The following is a 20,711-nucleotide window of genomic DNA, read 5'->3' as shown; positions in this document are numbered from 1 at the left end:
CGGGCGCGCGACGGGAGCGCGCTGGGGGCGTGGCGGGAAGCGCGGCGGGCGCGCGGCCGCCCTTCCCGCGCAGGCGCACGAGGAGGGCGGGCGGCGCACGCGCGGCCGCGTGCCGGCGCAGCTGGCGGCCCGGGCGAGCGCTGCGCATGCGCGGCGGCACCGCTGTCAGTTCCGGCTGTTTGTTCGGGAAGTGGATCCGGCCGCCGCCGCCGCCCCCTCCCCCCCCCCCCCCCCCGCTCGCTCCGCCGCCCGCGGCCGCTCCCGCCGCCCCGGCCATGGCCAGGGACTACGATCACCTCTTCAAGCTGCTCATCATCGGCGACAGCGGTGAGGGCGGGCGGCGCCGCCCGGGGGCGGGGGTAGGCCGCTGGCAGGGTGGCCGCCCCTCGCCTCCGCCCGGGCCGTGAGGGGCCTGAGGGCGGCGGCGAGGCCCGGCCGGGCGGCGCGGGGGCGGCGGGGGGGCGGCCTTCTCCGGCGGGACCCCAGCGGCCGGTTAGCCGGCGGCGGGGCCGCGCTGCTGTCGGTGCGGGCGGGTCGGCGTGGCCCCCGCGCTTTGAATGAGGGGGCGCTTGTGCCCGGCTTCCCGCAGTCCCGCCTGACAGACCCGCGCTGAGGCGCGGAGCAGGGCCGGGCCCGGGAGGAGGCGGCTCGGCACGTACGATCCCGGGCGGCATCGCCAGCCCTCGCCAGCCCAGCCGCAGGCTTGGAGGGCGCCTGCTGATCCGCTGGGATGCGGAGGGAATTCCCGTCCCCTGTGACAGGCGGCTCAGGGCACCGATGGGAAGGGCTGGCAGCTCCTCAGCCCTAGGGACCATTGTTTCGAGTGCCACAAATACTACGTTTCAGTACTCTTTATTATCTTAATTATTCCTTAACTCTTTCCCTGATTCAACCTGAAGTCTTACTTCTAGAGTTTGTCACCTTGTTTCAATAAATCCTTGAAGAGCCGGGAGCTTTGTGCATTTCTACTTACAGTAGGATGCGAGTACCTGAAATAGTTGTGAATAAGGGGTAGTTACAGATTTTTGAGAATAGACCTGTAGTTACTTCTGCAGCAGTTTCAGAAGCTGGTGTGTGAACTCAGCCTGTGTCTGGTGCTTTAGTCCAGGCACATAAGTACAGAGACTGGGAAGATTCCTGCCTTCAGTCCAGTTCAGTCTTGGTAACACTCCAACAGCTTACAGTTTAATTTCCATAAACTGGAGAAGATGGCATCCACCCTCTTTTTTTAATAGAGGTGTGGTCCATAAGGCAGCAGGTCCCAGCATGCAGCAAGGCATAGCTCTTGGGTGAAAGTGTAATGTTTCATGATCTTGGCAGTTGTCACCTCCAGAAACTTTAGCTCTATGAAAAAATACTTTATTCTATACTAAACTGTGGTTGCATGAAGGGATCTAAAGAGGGGGAGAGGGCGAGAGCTCCAAAATGGCTTAAAACCATAGGCACTTTTGGGAGCCTATGGGTTATTAAAACCAAATGCTGTATTTTGAGCAGAGCAGTAACTCTGTTGCTTGCTGATGAGTTTCAGAACTGTTCAGGCAAGATAAACAGGATGGTGAAAACTCTGAGGACGACTTCTCATTTTAAACAATAAATGGCATTTCTTAGCTGAGTCTTCTTGAGCAAATTCCCTGTAGTGTACCCAATGAGAGGAAAAAAGTGGTGCGAGAATTGTCGGGTTGCCTGTGGTTCTCTGTTGTAATTAAATCTCACTATGTAGTTTGAGTATTGATTTTTTTCTTTTTTGTTTTTGCTAACCCCAACGGGAAGGCTTTGTCCCTGCTTCCAGCAAACAGTTTGCTTGCCTTGTTTATTGATGTTTATTCCCTGCGATGGGAAGTGGACTGATACCGGATAGGGTGATTCTGCTCATCTGCTTTCCTCTGTATTATGCAAATATGTCAAGAGGGTAGTAGGTCTGTGTGTTTTTAGAACAGGGCATCTTGAAAGGCTGGTAGTGATTTCAGTTGTGCCAGATATTTAAAAATAATACAGATGATCTGTGCTTTGCATGTGCTGCTTTAATTCACTTTACCATTCAGTAAGATACGGGTCTTAGAAACCGGTACGGCACAGAAATTTGCTTTTAATTTTGATTCTGCAAAGTCAATAGGCCTTATTCTGTTTTGTTTCATTTTGCTGTCTTCAATAAGCAAAGAGGCCCTGTTAGCCTTTGCTTTTAGATCTTCAAATAACTGCGTAGGAAGTGGAGGGTCACGAAGAGTGTGGTTTCTCTGTATGTGAACAGTGCAGGTCAGAGGCAGTGTTTGTTTAGTGAGATCGTTGTCATCGGGAGCATGTAGAATTTCCTGAGTTCAGGAGGTTTCTCTTGTCTGGAAGCTGCCTCAGTGCATTATAGGCAAGACTGTCTGTGCAGCAGTGGACCATCTGACAAAGCAGTGGTCATGTGCAGCCCATGCAGCTCTGCAGCGTAGCCTGAGGCTGGCTGGTGTTTTGAGAAGGTGGTTTGGTCTGACACTTTTAAGAAGGTCGTGGGTTCCAGCATCTGCTTTCTTTTTACTAAGCCAGAGGCCAAGGCTGCTTGACCAAGAAGCATAGTACTTGCTGAAATAGTTAATTATTTATTTTTTTTAATTCTTTTTTCGTAGCAGACTGGTATTTTGCAGAGGTTTAGCTCTTGCTAAATAACCAGTCCTCTGTTAAAAGTTCAGGAGCTGCTCTGCCACTGTTTTTGAGCTCAGAGGTTTTGAGTGTATGCATGCTGTAACTTTGTATTTTTCAGTAGCATTCCTTCTTTTTTATTTTTTCTTTTTTAAAAAAGATTTGTAATGCTTGGTGAGAAGTGAGCATGGCTTCTCCAGATGTTTGGTGATTTGAACTCTTTGTAAATGAGACCTGGCTTTCTGGAATCGTGCAGATTTTTAGTTTTGTTTTGGTTTGTGGGTTGATTTTTTCTTTTCCCCCCACTACTAGCTATCTTCAGATCCCAGCAACTGAAAATTATTGGAGTTCTGTATAGTCTTTGCATAGGTCTTCTATTAAGAAGAACTTGCCAGTTATACATCATCAAAATAATTAGCTTAAATAACTTCTACCTGAAAAGATTTAATAGATAATCACCCTGGTGAAGCTGAATTTCCTCTTCATGCCATGGCAGATTTTTTTTTGGGGGGGGGGGGAAGGGAGAGGGGACATTAACAGCAGAGATGTTATGCAGAGGTAACAACTGAGGCATTCTGATTCTCAGATTCCCTTGGTTGGGTGTGCAGGAATGAGTTTCTTAATGATTCTTGTCTGAAGCACTGTGTGAAAAATGCTTCCCTGCAACAGGGTGTGGTAAGGGTGCAAACAATCATTTAAGGAAAACTTGGATAAAGTGGTACTCAAAGCACTTGGAGAAATGTTTCATGGAACATTTTGGCAAAAGGTACAGCTTCAGAAAGGTATGTGTCCTTCCCGTTAGATGTGGAACAAGCCTGTTTTGGATGGCAATACAGAGCAATAGTTCCCAACTCCTCTGTTTGGTTTAGGCTTCTGTTAAACTGTGGCTGTGATAACATAAGCTTTATAGTACCAAACCCTAGTCTGATTGTCAAAGTAGTCCAAATTCCACTGCTGTTCAGCGCGGCATAATGAATGGGAGGTAGGCAGTGGTGTTAGGCACGATGTGCAAGTGCCGTTTAATGGAGTAGTTTAGAGCAGTGTTCTTAGTACTTGTTAATTAGCAGGACATACTCATTTTTGGATCTTTCTTTAGCAAATATAAGCCTACTGATCGTTAACTTGCTTTTAGTTATTACTCTTTTCTGACCTCTCAGAACTGACCACAGCTCAAAAGCTACCATTTCAGAGTTTGCTGAGGGCTGGTGGAAGGAGGAGACAAAGAAACCCCTGTACTGCTCCTACAAGCATACCGGGTCTTGGAGTGACTGTAGTGGGCTTCATCAAATCCTCAAGGAGAGTACTCAGATGAATAGTCAAGGTGGATGGTACTAAATTACCTGCTGGGAAAATACCCTAGTTAGAGTTAAAAATGCAGTGGATGGGTAAATGCTGTTACGTTATCTGACACCCAAGATGACTGTATTCAAAGGTCTTGCTGTCTTTGTTTGTCATAGGTGTGGGCAAGAGCAGTTTGCTGTTGCGTTTTGCAGATAATACATTCTCAGGTGAGTGTTTTGTTTACTTCGGTAAGTGAAACAGTCAAGGTCTGCTCCAGTGCTTCTGGCTGGCAAGGAGCTGTTGTTCTGCGTTTACCCACTGATGGCTGCTCTAGGAATACATTACATTTCTAACTTTGCTTCTCTTGGTATAAGCCTATACAAGCCATCCTGTCTGATCTTCACTTGCAACTGAAAGTCCCACAGTATTTAAACACTGACATGGTTCCAGAAATAGCTTAGGTTTCTTAGCTTGTGCTGGCTGTTCTGTGCAGACTTCCTATTGTCCATTTGGGATTTAGATTGATTGAATGTTGTGGCTAAACCACTTACATTTGTGACATAACTAATTTATTGGGAGGAAACTCTTAGAACAGACTGTATTCAAAATAAGCGATTGCACGAGCATTTAAAGCAAAGCTTTGTCTCAAAGTTTTCACAAGTAAAATGCTTGCATAGTTACATATTTCTTGAGATATTTGTGTGCTTACTCTAGGCCGCTAATGCGGTAGAAGAGTAATTTTATTTTGTAACACTGAGGTTTAAATTTTAAGGTTGGCATGGAAAATGATTAGCTGCAGGTAAAAATATGCAGATCAGCATGACCTGATAGGGCATTTTAAATGATAGGCAGATAGGAGGAACCTTGTTCTCCTGGCTAATCTGAGAGCTACTGCCAAGTAGCATTCAGAAGTGTGCTTTGGGACATCCAAAATAAACAAGACCGGGGGTTCTCACTTGTCCGTGCTTTCCCCTCAGGCAGCTACATTACCACAATTGGAGTGGATTTTAAAATCCGGACAGTTGAGATCAATGGAGAGAAGGTGAAGCTACAGATCTGGGACACAGCTGGACAAGAGCGCTTCCGGACTATTACGTCAACGTGAGTATAACTGGGCTTTGTGATGTGTAGTTTCGTGTAGGGATCTTGTAGTTTAGAGTTACAGTTTAGATATTTTAATGTTGCAGTTGATTAGCTAACGATAGCTTTGTGATCTGTATAGCAGGACTTCTCTCACCTGCTTTAGACTGATAGCAGTGGTGATATTGTGGCTGGGTTTGAAACTGCGATTTCAGATTTCCTCACTCTTCTGTGTATTACCGTGGTGGCTTTGTCTTATTCCTCTGCTGCTAGTTTGCAAATGGTAGAAACTGGGGGCATTTCACTGCATATAGTAGAAAACTTGTTTCTGAAGCCTGTCCAAGGTTATTCTCTGATTGAATGTATTGCAGGAGTACAGACTGCAAACCCTCTGTCAGTGTCACATAACTAATGAATAGCTTTGAGATTGAAGAGTAGGATTTCCGATATTCAGTTTTCTTTTATGACAAATGCATTTTAGCGGCTATCTTTGTGTGGAGCTCTGTTGAGGCAGACACCCACGTGATGTTAACCTTTTCCTTGGTTCGAGTTCAGTTTCATGCTCATTGTCCTTTTGAACAGTGTGTGCACAGCTTTTCCTGTTCCTGAAGAAACCACACCCAGAGCTGCAGTGGTGGGAACTAAGAATAAAATGTGTTTGTAAACTGATTGCAGTGAAGGAGGGAGGGACTGCTCACCGTGGCACTCAGGGAAGAGATAAAAATGCACTCGGAAATGGAACTTTGGTTTCCTTTGGGTGTTAATAAAAAAAATAATAAATCTTGAAAGACTCAGGTGTTTCACTTGATCTTTCAGGACTGACTTCTCTTCTGGTTCCTATTTGAGAGGAGGATTGTTTTCAGCTGACATATTAGTTAACTTACTCAGACATAAAAATGATGAGATTGGTTGCATATGTGTTACGCCTGACCAGCTAGAAATGGCAACATTGAACCTGATGTGTGCGCTGCCCCTTTCCTCTGCACTTCTATATGGATATTACTGGATTACTTCTGTTGTTTCTTAAGTGTTTAGCTTGAAAAGACTCTTGTTGCCTCTTGCAGGGTTTCTGTGTGTGACAGCACTTCTTGTTTCAGTGCTGCAGGCAGCTTCAGGCAGGAAGTGGTGGTGGGGGCAGCAATGCAGTGCTGCGGCTCGCATCAGCTGTGCGCACAGGCTCATCACAGAGTGCCCAATTAGTGCTGAGTCAGCACATGACCTTCCTGTTTTCAGATTCCCTGACATGACTTGGAGCTGCGTTAATGAGCATTGGTTCGTGGGGCTGATGCCAGCTAGTTTAGAAAGCCATGGTATCCGGCACGGAACAGGGAATACCAGGAAAGGAGGTTTCCTTTTGTGAACAGGAGTAGCTGCAGATTGGACTTTGCGTAGTGTTTTATGTAAATTTTTTTTCTTTGATCACATTTATAATAGATAAGGTGAAATGGTTTGAGGGCGTTTGTGCCATGACCTGTTTGAACTCTGCTACTAATTTCTTTTGCCTAGCTTTTTACCAAAGTGAGGTGTATTTTACTCTTTGGGAAGTGAAGGCCCCCGTTTTCCTGCCTTAACTCTGGTAAAGTAGTTACAGAATATTCTGTGGTCAGGGAAAAAAGATTTGAATTTTGTGCAGCTTTAAGCAAGCAAGTTCCTGTTGCCAGGTGCATTTGAGGTGTTGAGGAAAATGCTTTGGGAGTGCTGCTTATGTTGTCATGAGGGCTCCTTTTGCTGTTAAGTTGGCTAGCTGTGACTGTCTAGCGCTCACTGATATTTTTCAAGAGGCACTCTGGACCTAATGTAACACCTTTAAAAACGGGAATTACAAGATTTGGATTTTAGAAATGGTTTCTTTCTTTTTCTTTTTTTTTTTTTTAATTGGCAAAGTAATACTGTAACTGATTTGCTTATCCCAAACTGAGTGACAAATCAAGTTACCATGCTAGTACTTATGAAAGAGCTTGGCTACCAAATCATGGGTGGAGTGCGAGTGCACTGTCAACAGACTGTAGTAGTCTTTGACTGCACTGAGGTTAAGGGTATAAAAAGGTGTTCCTCCAGTGTTACTGTAGGCCAGGAAGTCCCTTTGCAGTTGGAGCTCAGACTGATGTTAAGCCAAGCCTGGCAAGCAAGCCTGAAATTAGAGCCCATCTGGTAAATAATAGTAATTGGTTGGAAGTACTGCTGTGTAGACCTAGAATTGCAAAATGGTAGAGGTAGTAGGAAGTTAATAGTGGAAAATTAGGAAACATTGAAAGGTTGTTCTATTTTTATTTTACTTGATTACCGGCTACAGAATCTGAAAAACAGAATGAAACTGTTAAGGAACAGAAGTGAGGTTGATCTGGAGCATTCTACAGAAACTCAAGAAAACTAAACTAGATCAGAATTTCAGACGGGGAAGTATAAAAGACAGCAGCTGTTTTTACTCTCTATTAAATGTGGAAATACTGGGATAGCTAGTGCCTAGAGGGAGGGGAGGCCAAGTTTTGTGAATTTGGTTTGCATGGAATGTCTTCCAAGCTAAATTTGATTTAAATTCACCAGAGATGTAGCATGCCAGGGCTTGGCTATATTAGCAGGAATGCTTAAGATGCTCGACCAACCAGTTCCTGTATTTGACTTGGTCTTGTAGATAGGACTACTTTGTCCTAATTCAGGTCTGTGGTTTTAGGATTTAGGCTTTACATAATCCTTGTCAGATGCTTGTTCAGTATAAATAGTGATAGCACAGGATCTTCTGCCATCCATTTGTGTGGAATGGCATGTTCAAGAGAGGGATAAGCTTTTTGAAATGATAGAATTGCTGTGTCTTGTAAACCAGATGTGATGGTCAGAAGACTAGTTAACTGACCTGTTACAATAGATACACTTCCTGGAACCTGAAAAAAAGATGAGTATGAAAACAAAATTATTAGATGTCTCTGGAATTGGTTAGAATTCTTGATGAATGAAAAACAAGGAAACATGTATACTACAAACTAGTGAAATATTAACAAAGGTGCTGGATTAAGCCAGTAACCTGTCTTTCACGTTGGCCAGTTACCTTTCTTTTTTTTCTAGAAAAATGAACATATGGGCTCTAGTGCTGCACTCAGTAATACTCTGTCTCTTCTGACTTAGCGACCGTCATGCTTCATGAAACTAGTTGTTGTAACTCCAGATGCTAATCCTGGGAAGCATTTACTAGAGGTTATCTGAGAGCTTTCTCGCTGGTATTTTGTAGTAGGGAGTACTACAATGAATGGCAAAATGTTCCTTTCTGCTTAGAAAGGTGGTCTTCAGGATGTGAGGGGAGAATGCAGATGGCTGGAAAACATGGTGAGTTCAGTTAACCAGTTCCTAAGATTTTCTGTATCGAGCCTGCAGTATTAGTAGGTAATGTTTCAAAGGCAGTAAGCTTATGTCTTTAGGCTTCTTTAAATATAATTCTATAGGTAGAACAAGCAATTTAGGTGTTTGTTTCAGGTTAAATGTTCATATTCTTAAGCCTTTTCCACACCAGAGCTAAATGTAAAGCCTTTAGATCTAGGTGACTTTTCCAACCATATGGAAGATGGTTGGCTACTATCAAGCATCCGAGGGCATATACAGGGCAGGTTTGGTTGTCTTTCACCTCAGTGGGGTACTTTCACGGACACTCTAAACATGAATAACTGTTGTCTAATTTTTTTATTTTTTTCTGTATTTCACAAATGTATTTATCACTAGGAGTAGTAGCAGTTACTGGTTTCTGAGGTTTGTAGGGTACATGGCAGAGTACACCTACCATATAGAGGACAGCTAGCATCAGTCCTTTAGTCCTTGAGTGGCAGGCTGAGATTAAGAGCTTCATTTCTCTTCTGCTCTCATTTCTGTGGTCTCCATCTTCCCTAAAATGTGGATGGGAAGAAGATAAGGCATTCTTTCCCTAGTGTCAAAGCCTAAACTACCTCTTGGTTGCCAAAAGCACAAAATTTACACCTACTCCTCCCTGAATGCCAAAAGCCCCATCTGTTCTCTACTTGCCAAAGCCTACAACTTGTTATAAAAGCAATTCTGCACTGCATCATTCTGAAATTTGAAGTATGGGGTAGGATAAATCAGATTTTGTTTTCTGCTACTGTCCTGCACTTGGGGTTGGACAATCTTTGCTGTCTCTGTTAAGCCTAAAACGTTATGTAGGACACAAAGCTGTATCTTAACAAATGATAGAAAATAGCATGACTAGCTTTTTGAGAAAAATGTTTATTATGGGGCCTAAGAGTTGGAGAATAAAAGGTAGTCATGGTCTTATCTCTCCGGCTGCTAAAAGGTAATGTCAGCCAATGGAGAAAATGACATTTTAGTGTAGATGATGGGTTGGCAACCTTTCTAGAATGACGTGCCAGACAATTTTCCCTTCTAAAAATAGAAGCAATGTCTGCTGGTAGGAACTCAGCAGGAGTCAGGGGTTGCTGTCTTGCACAAAGGAAGATATTTCTGATGAGGTGGTTGGCAATATTAGTGCTCTGTGACAGGGGAGTGACAGGGGGTCGCAGCTCCTGTGGTGCAGTTTTGAATGCCATAGCGGTCTGTGCTGCTTGTTCTGGCCCCCAGTCCTCATCCCTAGGAGCAAACGGCTGTGCTGATGACATGTCAGGAATGGGATCTATACGTGCAGGGTGCATGTTATTCTACTCCCTGGCATGATATGCTTTGCCTAGAAAATCTAGGTGCGTGGGCAAGGTAGGAGCAGCAGGATGCTCCGTTGGGTCCTCTGGTTCGGATGGCTGGGATACCAGGCATGGTTTTATGGTGTGCACAGCAGAACGAAGCAGCTTGTGTAGGTGTAGCTGAACCACTGCGTTTCTCTGAAAACTGAGCGTTGTCTTTGCAAATGTAATGCTCAGTGTTAGGGAGGAAGTGGTAGGTCAGCCCAAGGGTTGCTGGATTAAAAGACTGTTAGGTGATAAGGGAGAATTTGAAGATAATGAGTTTATTGTTCAGATGTAGAGAAATCTCCTGTATTGGTAGGATCGGAGATCTTTCCCTTTCTGATGCTATCACACAAACAGCATTCATCCAAAACAATGTGCAGTACGTGTTAATGTCAGGAGAGGATGGATGGATTATTTTTTAAATGTGTGGTTTCAGGCCATGGAATATTTTTTCCTCTAAGTGATCTAAGTTATGAAATAAAGTTGAGCTCGTAACAAAGCAAAGCACAAATGCAGTCTGTAGCAAGTTTGAAGGCTATTAATGGAACTGATTACGAAAGGACTAGAATATTTGAAAGTGCAGGATCTCTTAAGGGGTGGGAATAAGTAATTCTTGCCCGAGTTAGTCCTTGCCAAGGAAAGTGAATGTAAAGCATAAATTACTGGTGAAACGCAGTGTGGAAGAAGTATTTGACTGTCTTCTGAAAGTGCCCAGATGAGCAATAAGAATGGGTTCTCCTACTTCTGTAGAGTATGTATCTTGTCATAGAGGAGTATTATACCCAGTGACAGTATTATACCCATGTCACTACAAAGTGATCATGAGAGGAAAAGGGTCGAGGGGGGGAGATGTGTGCACTCTGTATGTGATATATGCCTATCTGTGGAAGTCTGTCTTGGTGATTTATAAAGGTAGGTGGCTTCTGTTCTAGAAGGGATGATGAGGCTGATCATAAGAAAGAAGAGGAAATGAAAGGGAAAGAGCAAATCTACACAAAATATAAAAACTAGGTGCTGATGAAGACCTTGCTGTCAACTGTTTTAATTATTTTTTTTTTTGTCAAAGCTGCCTAATTTGCAGTAGGAAAAATACCTGGTAGTCCTGTGAATGTGGCTGAAAAACGAGAAGGTGGAGCTTGCTTTTTTTTATATAGCATTGGCATGGTGCACATACTGTCTGCTCTTAGTGGGTTTATGCAGGTGATAATGTCGGAACTTGAATTGAGATACTTTTCTTGCATATCAGAATTGCTTATCATCTTGTAAAGGTGGTGGTTGCCCAAGACTAATGGGAATAAACTGAAAGAAAGTTTATTTTTAATGGCTAAAGGTAGCAGAGCGCATTGAATGCACATACGGAGTCGATCTGTTGAGTAGGAAGGTGTGATCAGAACACAGTCGCTCAACAAGACAAATTTTTGAGAGCTCAAGAGAACTGTGACTGAGGGTTGAGTATATCAGAAGATTGCTGAAATTTTAGTCTGTAAGTGATCTTTCAAAGATAACAAAAATACTGCAAAAACTGAGTGTGGCTTGTACAACACGAAGGTTAACATCACGGCCGGTTTTGAGGACATACTGGGGGCACCACTACCTTTTGCTTACGTAGCTGAAAGACAATATTAATCTTTGAAGGTCCTGACAACCTGAACAAGGAAGAGAACAGTAGTATTTGGACTTTGAAACCTACTTGTATAGACTAAATGAGCAGGGGACTGTAGGTTTAGAGTAGCATGTGATCTAGCTGCTGTAAAAGAATTAAATGACTCCCAGTGGAACAAAAATGGGGGCACTTGATTACCGTAACTTGAGGATTTGTTATGAATCTTGTAAAAGTTAAGTGAAAGAGAAAGAGCTGAGAAGGTGATACATGGCTGGAGTTAACATTTTTTGTCTTTTCCTGCTCCATAGGTATTACAGAGGAACACACGGGGTCATTGTTGTCTATGATGTAACTAGCGCAGAATCTTTTGTGAATGTAAAAAGGTGGTTGCATGAAATTAATCAAAATTGTGATGATGTCTGCCGGATACTAGGTAAGTTTGTAACGGAATAGTTGCAACATTTTATTTATTTAGTAGGCTGAGCTGCTGAAGTACCAAAATGACTTTTTTTTCTTTCTTTCCTTTTTCAGTGGGGAATAAGAATGATGACCCAGAGCGAAAAGTGGTAGAAACAGAAGATGCCTATAAATTTGCTGGGCAGATGGAGATCCAGTTGTTTGAGACCAGCGCCAAAGAAAATATTAATGTGGAAGAGGTAATGTAATACACAGAAGAGTATAGCTAAACTATTTGGGGATAATGGTCTGGGAAAAAATATCAATTACATTCTTCCCATTGAGGAAGAAAGATAAAATGCTTTGTACAAGTTGCAAGTAAGTAGATAAAATGTCAAAAGGAGACATTCAACTGTGTGTGGAAGAGTTGGCGAAGCGAAATGAAGGAGCTCATGTTGCATTTTCACTTGCTTTACAGTGCGTACATACTGGGCATGGTCTCAGGAAAGACTCACTAAATTGCTTCTAGGAGGTGGGACTGCCCAGTCTTCACTCCCGGCTTCAGTTGCCAGACTGACCTGGTTTTATTTACAGGTTTGGGAAAGAGGAAGGAGGTGGGAGTGGGTTGGGAAGGTACTGGATTTCCACTTGGCCTGTAGTGGGTTGGGGAAGATCTCTGAACCATTGTTGAAATACCTAGAAAAGTGGCGTTGCTCCAGAAGAACAGCATCCCACAAAAGCTAGCCTGAGTTCATGGGTGGTCTGAACTTGCTTGTTTCTCTTGCAGATGTTTAATTGCATTACAGAGCTAGTCCTGCGAGCAAAGAAAGAAAACTTAGCAAAGCAGCAACAGCAGCAACAGAACGATGTGGTGAAGCTAACGAAGAACAGTAAAAGGAAGAAGCGGTGCTGCTAATGCCCTTTCCCTGCTGCAGTGACTCTGCTCTCAGGCAGATCAGCCCCTCCAGCTAGACTCTGGCAATTCCACTGGGGCAGGCTTTGGGAGGACTTTCTCAGTTTTGTGCCGTTATTTAAAGATTATTTTTTTCTCCATGTTTTCTATCAAGAGGCGCTGGCACCTTACCACTTCAGTGCCAAGAAGGTATCGGATGGAATCTTGCCCCCTTCTCCTCCCCTGCTCATTCCAGTGCGCCTTGTAGACAAGAAGGACGTTGCCTACCAAGTGGACTAATTAACCCAAGAGTTTGTATATAATGTATATTGCTTTAACCAGCCTCGCCTCCCTGTTGTTGCTTTGGCTTATGCCTTCTTAATGTCAACCAATCATGGACTGCAGAGTTCATCTTTTTAAAGAAATAGTACAAAGTTCTTAAATCAAATTGGCCCCAGGCTGGCAGCAACTGCTTCCTGGGGCTTCCGGCTTCATTTCTGTTGGGCTCCAGGCTGGCAACTGGCGCCCCTGGGGCCTATGGCTTCACCCGCAGCTCCAAGCTTTTACTGGGGCTCAGGCTTTGTTTTTCTAGGTACCAGGATTGCAGGTGTTGCTGCTGGAGCCTGGGGTTTCACTTCACCAGCCCCTGGGCTGGCAGCTGGTGCTGCTGCTGGGGCCTTGAATTTCAGTTTGCCGTGATCCAGATTTGTGGCTGGGTCCTTGGGTTTCACCACCTTGTGCTGCAGCCCAGCTGTACCTGTGCTCTCCTTCAGTTTGTATCAAGATACCGAAAAACAAACCAACCTGCAGAAGTGGGATTTATGTGGATAAAACTTTTTTTTTTTAAAAAAAGCAAAGTTTTAACTCCTTTGGCCTCTGCTTCTGGTTCTGCCAGGGTCCTAAGTGAGGGTCCGTTTCTTTTGAGAACAACAAAAACCATGTGATTCTGCCAAAACCCCCACACTTCTCCTCGTTGCCCTGTCCACAAATAGGCGATCTGAACTTGAATGTGAATTTTGGTGGCAAAGCTTTTGGTTTTGAGAGAGAAAAGGCATAAAAATAAATCCAGCTGTTCTGGATTGATGTCTGAACATGAAAGCTGCTGCAGGATCATTCCCAGGATTCTTCCGTTAGGAAGGAGGACTGCTGTTGAATGTTAAAGAAATGGAAAGCTTGCTTGCTTGGGTTATGTAGTGGTGGAGGATCACACCTGGAAACAAACTGGTCTCACCGTGCTCAGCAACAATTTCCTGGCCCTTGTTGGCCTTTCTGGGAAAACAAGGGCTTGGTTCATCAGCCTGGATAGATGTAGCTAAAGGTGGAGAGTGTATGTGCGTGTAACTAAAATATCGAATGGGCTGAAAGTACATGCTCAGCACCTGAATAATTGCCTGAATAATAAGAAAAAAAAGAATTTTTCCTTCAAACGACTAAAAGGCACGGAGGGTATGACTTCCTTTAAGACCCTGAAGGTGGATGTTTGTCAGTCAGTGGCCCTGTGGCATTGCTGGCCTTAGTTTGGTAGGATGATTCACCAATGTCCATGAGCTTTTCAGCCCACTTCTCTCCCTTCCTTTCCCCTCCCCCAGGAGAGGCTAAGTTTTAGTCACTTACTTTGCCTGCATTTTTTTAGATTTTATGGGTTGTGGTAAGACCCCTAATCATACAATCACATCACAATCAATCACTTTAAAGACTTTCTAAAAAATGCAAACAATGAATGTGTAACACATTATTTTTTAATCGGTTCAGGTGCTGGGAGTATGTATCCAGCTGCCTTCACCCATCTCTTTTCTTCACATATCTTTCATTGGTAACCCAAGAATAAGAATGAGCTGGGATGATATTGCTAGTGTGAGCTCTGATAATTGTAAGACTTGAGCAGCTATGGAAAGTGGCGGCTTACGTTACACTGGTCCATCCTGTCTGCTTTCTGATGTCGAATGTGGTGCGTGCCCAAGGAAGGAACTGGGTCAGCCCTCAAAGCCTTCCTGTTGAAATGAAGCTGTCCTGTGATGGCTACCACTTTCAGATTTGAGGGCCCAGCTGCGTCGGTTTGGGACCCTTATGGTAGCGTGTGTGCAGATCTAGGAGGGAGTAACTTCATAGAGGCAGAAGTAAAGAAAATGTCTGAATTTACTGGAAATGATGCAATAAAATGAGGAAATGGTGCACCCAAGCCTGGAGTGTTCTCTTCTATGGAAAGATTGATCCTCTTTGAGTCCAGGTCTTTGTGGCCACGGTTTGAACTCTGCCAATCCAGGTGTCCAGCTTCCTGGCTTAAAGCGGGATTTTTTTGGTTATTTTTTCTTAGAGCTGGCTGTAGAGGAGCAGTTACCTCTCTGCTTTTGCCACTGACTATTCAATTGGAAGGGGTGGGGACTGTGTCTCTAGTGGTGCTGATGTGAAGTTTCCTAAATGTTGAGCAATGGAATGTCTAACTGGTTTGCTAGGATTATTTCTGTAATGAAAGTTTCTAATTATGCTTTTTAAATAATTTTAAAAAACTAAAAATAAAGGTTACAAGCTGCCAAATCTTTTTCAAGGCTCTGTTTCCTCTGCTGTCCAGCATTTGGAGGTGGAGGGTGGCAAGCCAGGGGTGAACTCTTCTGCTATATGTAGATGTTGGTTGTTTTTTTTTTTCCTGAGAGGGGGTATTGGCAAAACCATAATCAGTGCTTTCAAATGTTTAGTTATTGTTCTAGTTTTAAATGTGAATGAGTGAGTAAGCTGTAACTGGTAACCTTGTTCCTGTGTGAAAGTGAGATGCTCATGATTTTGCTATAAACTTTTGTCTCTTCTGTTCAACAAAAAGTGGTGAGTGAGCTTTGAAAGCTTCTCCTCCAGGGCAGCAGGGGTCAGACCCTGAGTTGATTAAAAGCCATCTGGAGTCTCTCCTTGCTTTCCCAGGAAATTAATGTATGTGTTTCTGTATAGGAACTATGCAGCCATCGCTGTTCTTGTTGCCCTTAGCATTCACTTACCCCTGCCTGCCCTTGATGCGTAAGCAGGTTATGGAAGGCAGGTCCTCGCTTCTGCAGGAGCGTGGTGAAAACTGGCTGGGGGAAGGTGCCTTGTCGTCTGTCTGCGCTGTTCTGCTGTTACTGTAGAGGGGAATCCTGAGGATGTGTAGATGCTCTGAACTGCAGCTGGCACAAGCTGGAGATATTTCGTTGTCCATCTGTGTTTTGTGTCTAATCTTGTTAAAGATTGAATATCCCTCTGTATAAAAGCCGGTAAATGATAGAAATGGCTGGAAGGTGGAGATGATTTACAAGCTCGCCTTTCTATTTTCCTGTGCAGCAGGAGATAACAAATGCTTCAAATGTTCTTTCTCCAGGACCGTTCTCTTCTGGACATGTGCAAGTGCTTTATGTAGCTGAATTTCTGGGGGTAATAAAGTCCCAAAGGTGATGTTGGGTGTTAAAGATGACAGTGAACTTGTTTTGCAGCTAGGCAAGATAAGCAGTGACTTGACACCTGAGACTGTATTGTATAAATGATCTGTTTTATTCTGAAGAGAACTATTTACAAAAGAAGTAGAGCATTGTTTTTACTAAAAATATGCCTTTATAGATTTTTATAATATGTATCTTATAAAAACCATACATTTATTTACATTACTGCTACATACAAAAATTACAGCACTGTGGCATATGTACATATCTATAGATACATTCTTTCTGCTTGTCCCTGCTGTGTGCTTTTCCCCTCTTCAAACTAAGGAAATCATTGCTGCAGCACCCAGACGCTTCCTTTCTTGGCTTTTTGGTTAAAATGATCTTGCTTTATATAGCCAAGTGGGGAGTAGAGAGTTTGCCTGATATAGAGGCGTATCTGGAATTTACCATTCTAAGTAGGACAAGTGCACGCACCTATCAAGTCGTTGTGCATGCAGCACTGCCTATAACCTCGCTCCTTGCTTCTCTGTGCAAAATTTGTCTGTTGTCATTAATCGATCTATCGTTCATCTCAATGGCAAATTGCTGATCTAAATTTGTATTAAGATAAAGTGCTAGTGATTGACCTTTTGTTTACACTTACTTGTTTCTTGTTTACAGTTGCTTCCCTTGCAGGAGATTGAGCCCTTCTCCCTTAGGCTAGCATAAGAAACGTTTGCCCAGTCAGTCACCTGTTGCCTAACTGTGGGAAAGTTCTTTGTAACCTTAATCTCAGCAGGCATCTCTTCTCTGTGCAATATTTGAACAGTGGCTGTGCAGCACTACTGTTTTATTTACCAGTATCTCAAAAGCAAGGCTGAGTGTTGTATTCAGAGCTGCTGATCCCACTCCTTAAATCTACTCGGGGATCCTGGATCAATGTGCTTCCTCCATCTCGTTCACTGGGGCTGATGTTTTCCTTTGCGCCACATGTGTCCTAGACCTAGAAGTATCAAGTATCACAAATGGAGTGTCTTCTAACCCAGCACTGCAAGGATGGTTCCAGGCTCCTGGCTGTGGCAGGATGGAGATGAATGTTTTAATGACAGCTCAAGGTGAAGTAGTCAGGACCTTGTTTAAAACACAACATGACAAATGACGACATGAAGGACTGCATTGATAAGGTTTTTCAAGACAGAAAACAAAACCTAGCTGCTATGTTAAGGCAGTTTCTGTTCTTGTTAAGTAGCAGCTCAGCAGAAAGAGGTCTCCTTTGGTGTGTCGTCCAGTTCATTAAACCCAATTCTCTTGTATTTCTGGGTTTAGTAGTGCAACTACATCTTTAGGATTAAGGGGCTAGTTTTAAGAAAGCATACCCAACTGGCACCTTACAACATGCTGACTTTCCTCTTGCAATCTCTTACATCACTTACTAAATAAAAAAAACTGCAATGGGCTTAAGGTAGGTTCCTCATTAAATGAAGAGATACGCTGTGCATTTCAATTGCCTACCCCTGCAACTGGATGAGTCACTTTCCTCTCAGCAAACGCATAGCAGAAGGCACCTTTCTTCATCTCATTACTGCATCTTCATTGGATAGCTTAAGGTCCTTGCCTTAGGATTGCATACATACATACATACATACATCCTCAGGGGGTTAGAGTCCCACACAGCTGCTGGGCATGTGGTTTGAAGAGAGCTGTTGGGGCCTGGGAATGACAACTGACAGCAGAAAAAAAGTCCATGAGGACCAAGATGTTCACATGGCTCGCCCACAAGAAGCAGAGCATCGTTTTCAGATAGTGTGTAAGACAACTGTTCACAGGCGTTGCTGGCATTCATGAACCCACACCTAATTTTGCAGCTACCAAAGTTTATGTTAATGCATATGGGTGTAACTGAGTCCTGACAGCAGGAGATGCTGGGCGTGTGTCTCGTGTCTCTGCCCTATTGAGAATCATGACACAGGGGAGACAGGAGGATGAGAACTTGCCATCCTGAGAGCACGCTTGGCACTGCACTAGGTCCCCTCACCTCACTTGCACAAGTGGACACAAGCAGATACTCAACAGTCGAGCATTGCCTAGAAAGGAGAAGTCAAGATTCATTTTCCTTCCCTGCCTGCGGGACTCCCGATTCCTTTCCCTGTAAGCATCAAGCTGTATTAGTGGTGCTTTACCCAAGTCTTCCCTGGAGCAGGATCTGCAATCCAGGTTCCATTGCTTTCAAGTAAGTGGGTTTTACTACTTAACTTTTTACCATCATTTTCAGTCCCAAAGAGTACTCTGCTCCTTGCAACATGGAGCTACCTTAGTGCAAGATGATTTCATACCAGTGTGGTAGTTTCATGCTAACAAGGAAATATGTCAAATCTTTGTAGGCAGAAAGGGTATCTGTACTGAGGTATTATGGATGTTCTATCCCATAGATAAGTTGAATAATAATAAACCCACAAGCCACCAACCTCTTACCTGCTTCTTAGAAGAAGGTGTTTGATACCTAACTAGCAGAAAGCTTGTTACTGTAAATAGTGAGCAGAGATAGCAGCTCCCTGTAGGATGGTGTTTTAGCACCTAAGTTGCTGAGCAGGGCAGAGCTGAATGTGTACTTGGCTCCACCTGCTGTGGGCCGGTGTAGGTGGTAGCCTCTTTAAAGCAAGAGGGAAACAACCGAGGGCCTGTGGGTATCGTGAGCTAGGAGAATGTATGAAAACTGCATGGCAGCAGCAGGACATCTCTGAACTTAGGCTGGCGTTCCTTGCTGGTTTATGATGGCAGGCTGTGGTAAAGAGGAGAGCTGTAAGGTGCCCATTCAGTGTGTAGGGAAGGTCCCTACTGAAGTATTGCAGGAGTTCCAGCACCGCTGTGTGCATACAACAAATAAGCCACGTTCCTTCTCATTGACAAGTCATGCTTACAGCAAAGCAGGCTCTGATCACCTTCCATTGAAAGGACATTTGGCTACCTGCTTGCCGAAGGGCTGAGGAGTAAATGACCTGCAGGCAGGGACAAATACTCATCTTTTTTGTCAGGCCGTAGCTAATGTTACTGCATGGGGCAGAGCAAGCTGCGGGCTTTCCAGAGCTTTGTAGACACCCTAATCACCTGTGGCTTTAGTGAAGGTAGATGCCCGCCTGCTTTCTGAGGGTCAAGTCTGCCAACCCAGTGTCAGAGACCTACAAACATTATTACAGGTAGGCTTTCAGTGAATTATGAGTTAGGCTTCTTGCGGGCCTGTCCAGTTAAAATGACAAGTTTCTTACTCTGTTTGGGAGGTGTACATGCCTTTGTGGAAAGGTGTGTGACTTGCTGAAGCTCCACAACTACCTTTGGCCATTGGAGGGTAAGTAGGTGCCCCAGGACTGAACATCCACAACTTTCATCCAGTTTGTAATCCCTTGTAGATGGTCAGTCTCTTGGGGAGAAATCCTTAACATTCTGTGTAACTACAGACTCTACAACTCTTACCACTGTAACAGGAGGGAGCTAGAGAAGACAGCAACATCAGCAATCTTACAACTGCTCTGATCTGTGAGGAGCCTGGATTCCCAGCAAGAGGCAAGCAGCTACGCAGAGCTGCAGGGGACATGGCGTCCAGGCAGGATGTGCAGTGAGGGCTCAACTTCCACCACAGAGAAAGCGACACTTGTCAAAACATGGCAGTGCTGGGGCCAGAGCGACTCCAGTCTCAGTGAGATGGATGAAGGATATCACAGCTGCTGCCAGAACTGGAGGGAGGTGTAAGTGACTCCCCTTTCTTCTCTTCCATTCAGCTTTCTTCTTCTCCCTGTGCTCACTGTGATGGCAGTTCTCAATCCCCTGTGCTGCTTTGTCTTGGGGCTGCTTATGTCCTTCTCCAGCATGAGAATGCTTTTAAGACAATCAGATTATTCTTCACAGCAGAAACTAGGCTGTGTCAAAGCGCCTAAAATATACCCTGAAGTTTATCACTTCATTTATAGAATAGGAAAAGTTTCTTTCTATTAGTATCACATTGCTAATTTGCAAATCTCCAATTCATGTAAACATTTGGTTCAGACCAGGTGCGGTGTAAATAGTGCAGAGTCTCAAGGGTTAACTCCTTTGCCCCCTTCTTTTTACTTAATTGGGTCCATCAGCAAGCTGGGCAGCTGCCCCTCTCCCCATCTTGAAGCAGGAATTGTTGGAGAGGTTTCTCTTTTTCAAATTAATTTTTCTTGAAAAAGGAAAAGAGACGGTTCCCTTCTGCCCCAACGGGCTCATCCCCCTGCTGCTCCGGCCTGAACACGGGGGAGGGTCTGGCACTCCGTTTGGCGCCGGAGCCACTGGAGAAGGAATAAGCAAGCTGGCTCCATTCCTTCGGGTGTTTGTCCATCAGCTGCTGGTCAATGACCCTGTGCATGTCATCCTACGGCAAAGGGAGAAGAGAGGTTGTCAGTGGCAGCTGATGCTCAAAGAGAGCTCATGCAGGGACACGACTGGAATGGGTGCGAAACGTGCTGTGATGAGATGGAGGAGGGATGATGACAAGAGTGGGGACAGGCCTAGCTCCCCACCTGGCGGTAGGCTCAGCCTTGCTTGCTGCCCTGAGGCTTTTTAGTGAACAAGGAAGGTAAATAACACAATTCTGAGGGATGAATTGCTCAGGTGGTCTCGCAGAGGAGCATTGTGCCTGCTTGGGACTCTGTGACACCCCTAAACTATGTTTTCCTGCTGTCTGCAGCTTGCAGATGTCCCCTTTAGGGGGAGAAATAAATAAGAAAGAACAAATGCGGCTGAAAGGAAATGCCAGGAAAAGTAAG

General features: G+C 44.3%; 2 protein-coding genes across 7 annotated transcripts in view; one reads left to right on the top strand and one right to left on the bottom strand.

Annotated features, from left to right (window-relative positions):
* Positions 1-95: 95 nt before the first annotated feature.
* RAB35 (RAB35, member RAS oncogene family) lies at positions 96-15,085 on the top strand. Its single transcript, XM_037400498.1, has 6 exons — positions 96-327; positions 4,080-4,130; positions 4,881-5,004; positions 11,571-11,695; positions 11,794-11,918; positions 12,446-15,085. Exons 1-6 carry the CDS (start codon positions 147-149, stop codon positions 12,572-12,574), a joined length of 735 nt encoding a protein of 244 aa, XP_037256395.1. The 5' UTR covers positions 96-146; the 3' UTR covers positions 12,575-15,085.
* Positions 12,708-20,711, bottom strand: part of BICDL1 (BICD family like cargo adaptor 1) — a 55,007-nt gene continuing 47,003 nt past the window's right edge. For 5 of the 6 annotated variants that reach the window (XM_037400154.1, XM_037400362.1, XM_037400076.1 and 2 more), the window contains one exon: positions 12,708-20,317. In XM_037400154.1, coding sequence (XP_037256051.1) covers positions 20,117-20,317 — 201 coding nt within the window. In that variant the 3' untranslated portion in view covers positions 12,708-20,116. The remainder of the gene's footprint in view (positions 20,318-20,711) is intronic. The other variant, XR_005106188.1, reaches the window with a different exon arrangement.

Source organism: Falco rusticolus, chromosome 1 (assembly GCF_015220075.1).
Source record: "Falco rusticolus isolate bFalRus1 chromosome 1, bFalRus1.pri, whole genome shotgun sequence".
NCBI lineage: Eukaryota > Metazoa > Chordata > Aves > Falconiformes > Falconidae > Falco > Falco rusticolus.
This window is presented reverse-complemented; position numbering and strand designations above follow the sequence as displayed.

Bases quoted from the DNA above. Each gene is read 5' to 3' on its own strand.
- RAB35 (XM_037400498.1), top strand. From the start codon at position 147: ATGCGCGGCGGCACCGCTGTCAGTTCCGGCTGTTTGTTCGGGAAGTGG. The intron at 4,131-4,880 runs GTGAGTGTTTTG...CTTTCCCCTCAG, and splicing joins TGCAGATAATACATTCTCAG to GCAGCTACATTACCACAATT. The intron at 11,696-11,793 runs GTAAGTTTGTAA...TTCCTTTTTCAG, and splicing joins TGATGTCTGCCGGATACTAG to TGGGGAATAAGAATGATGAC.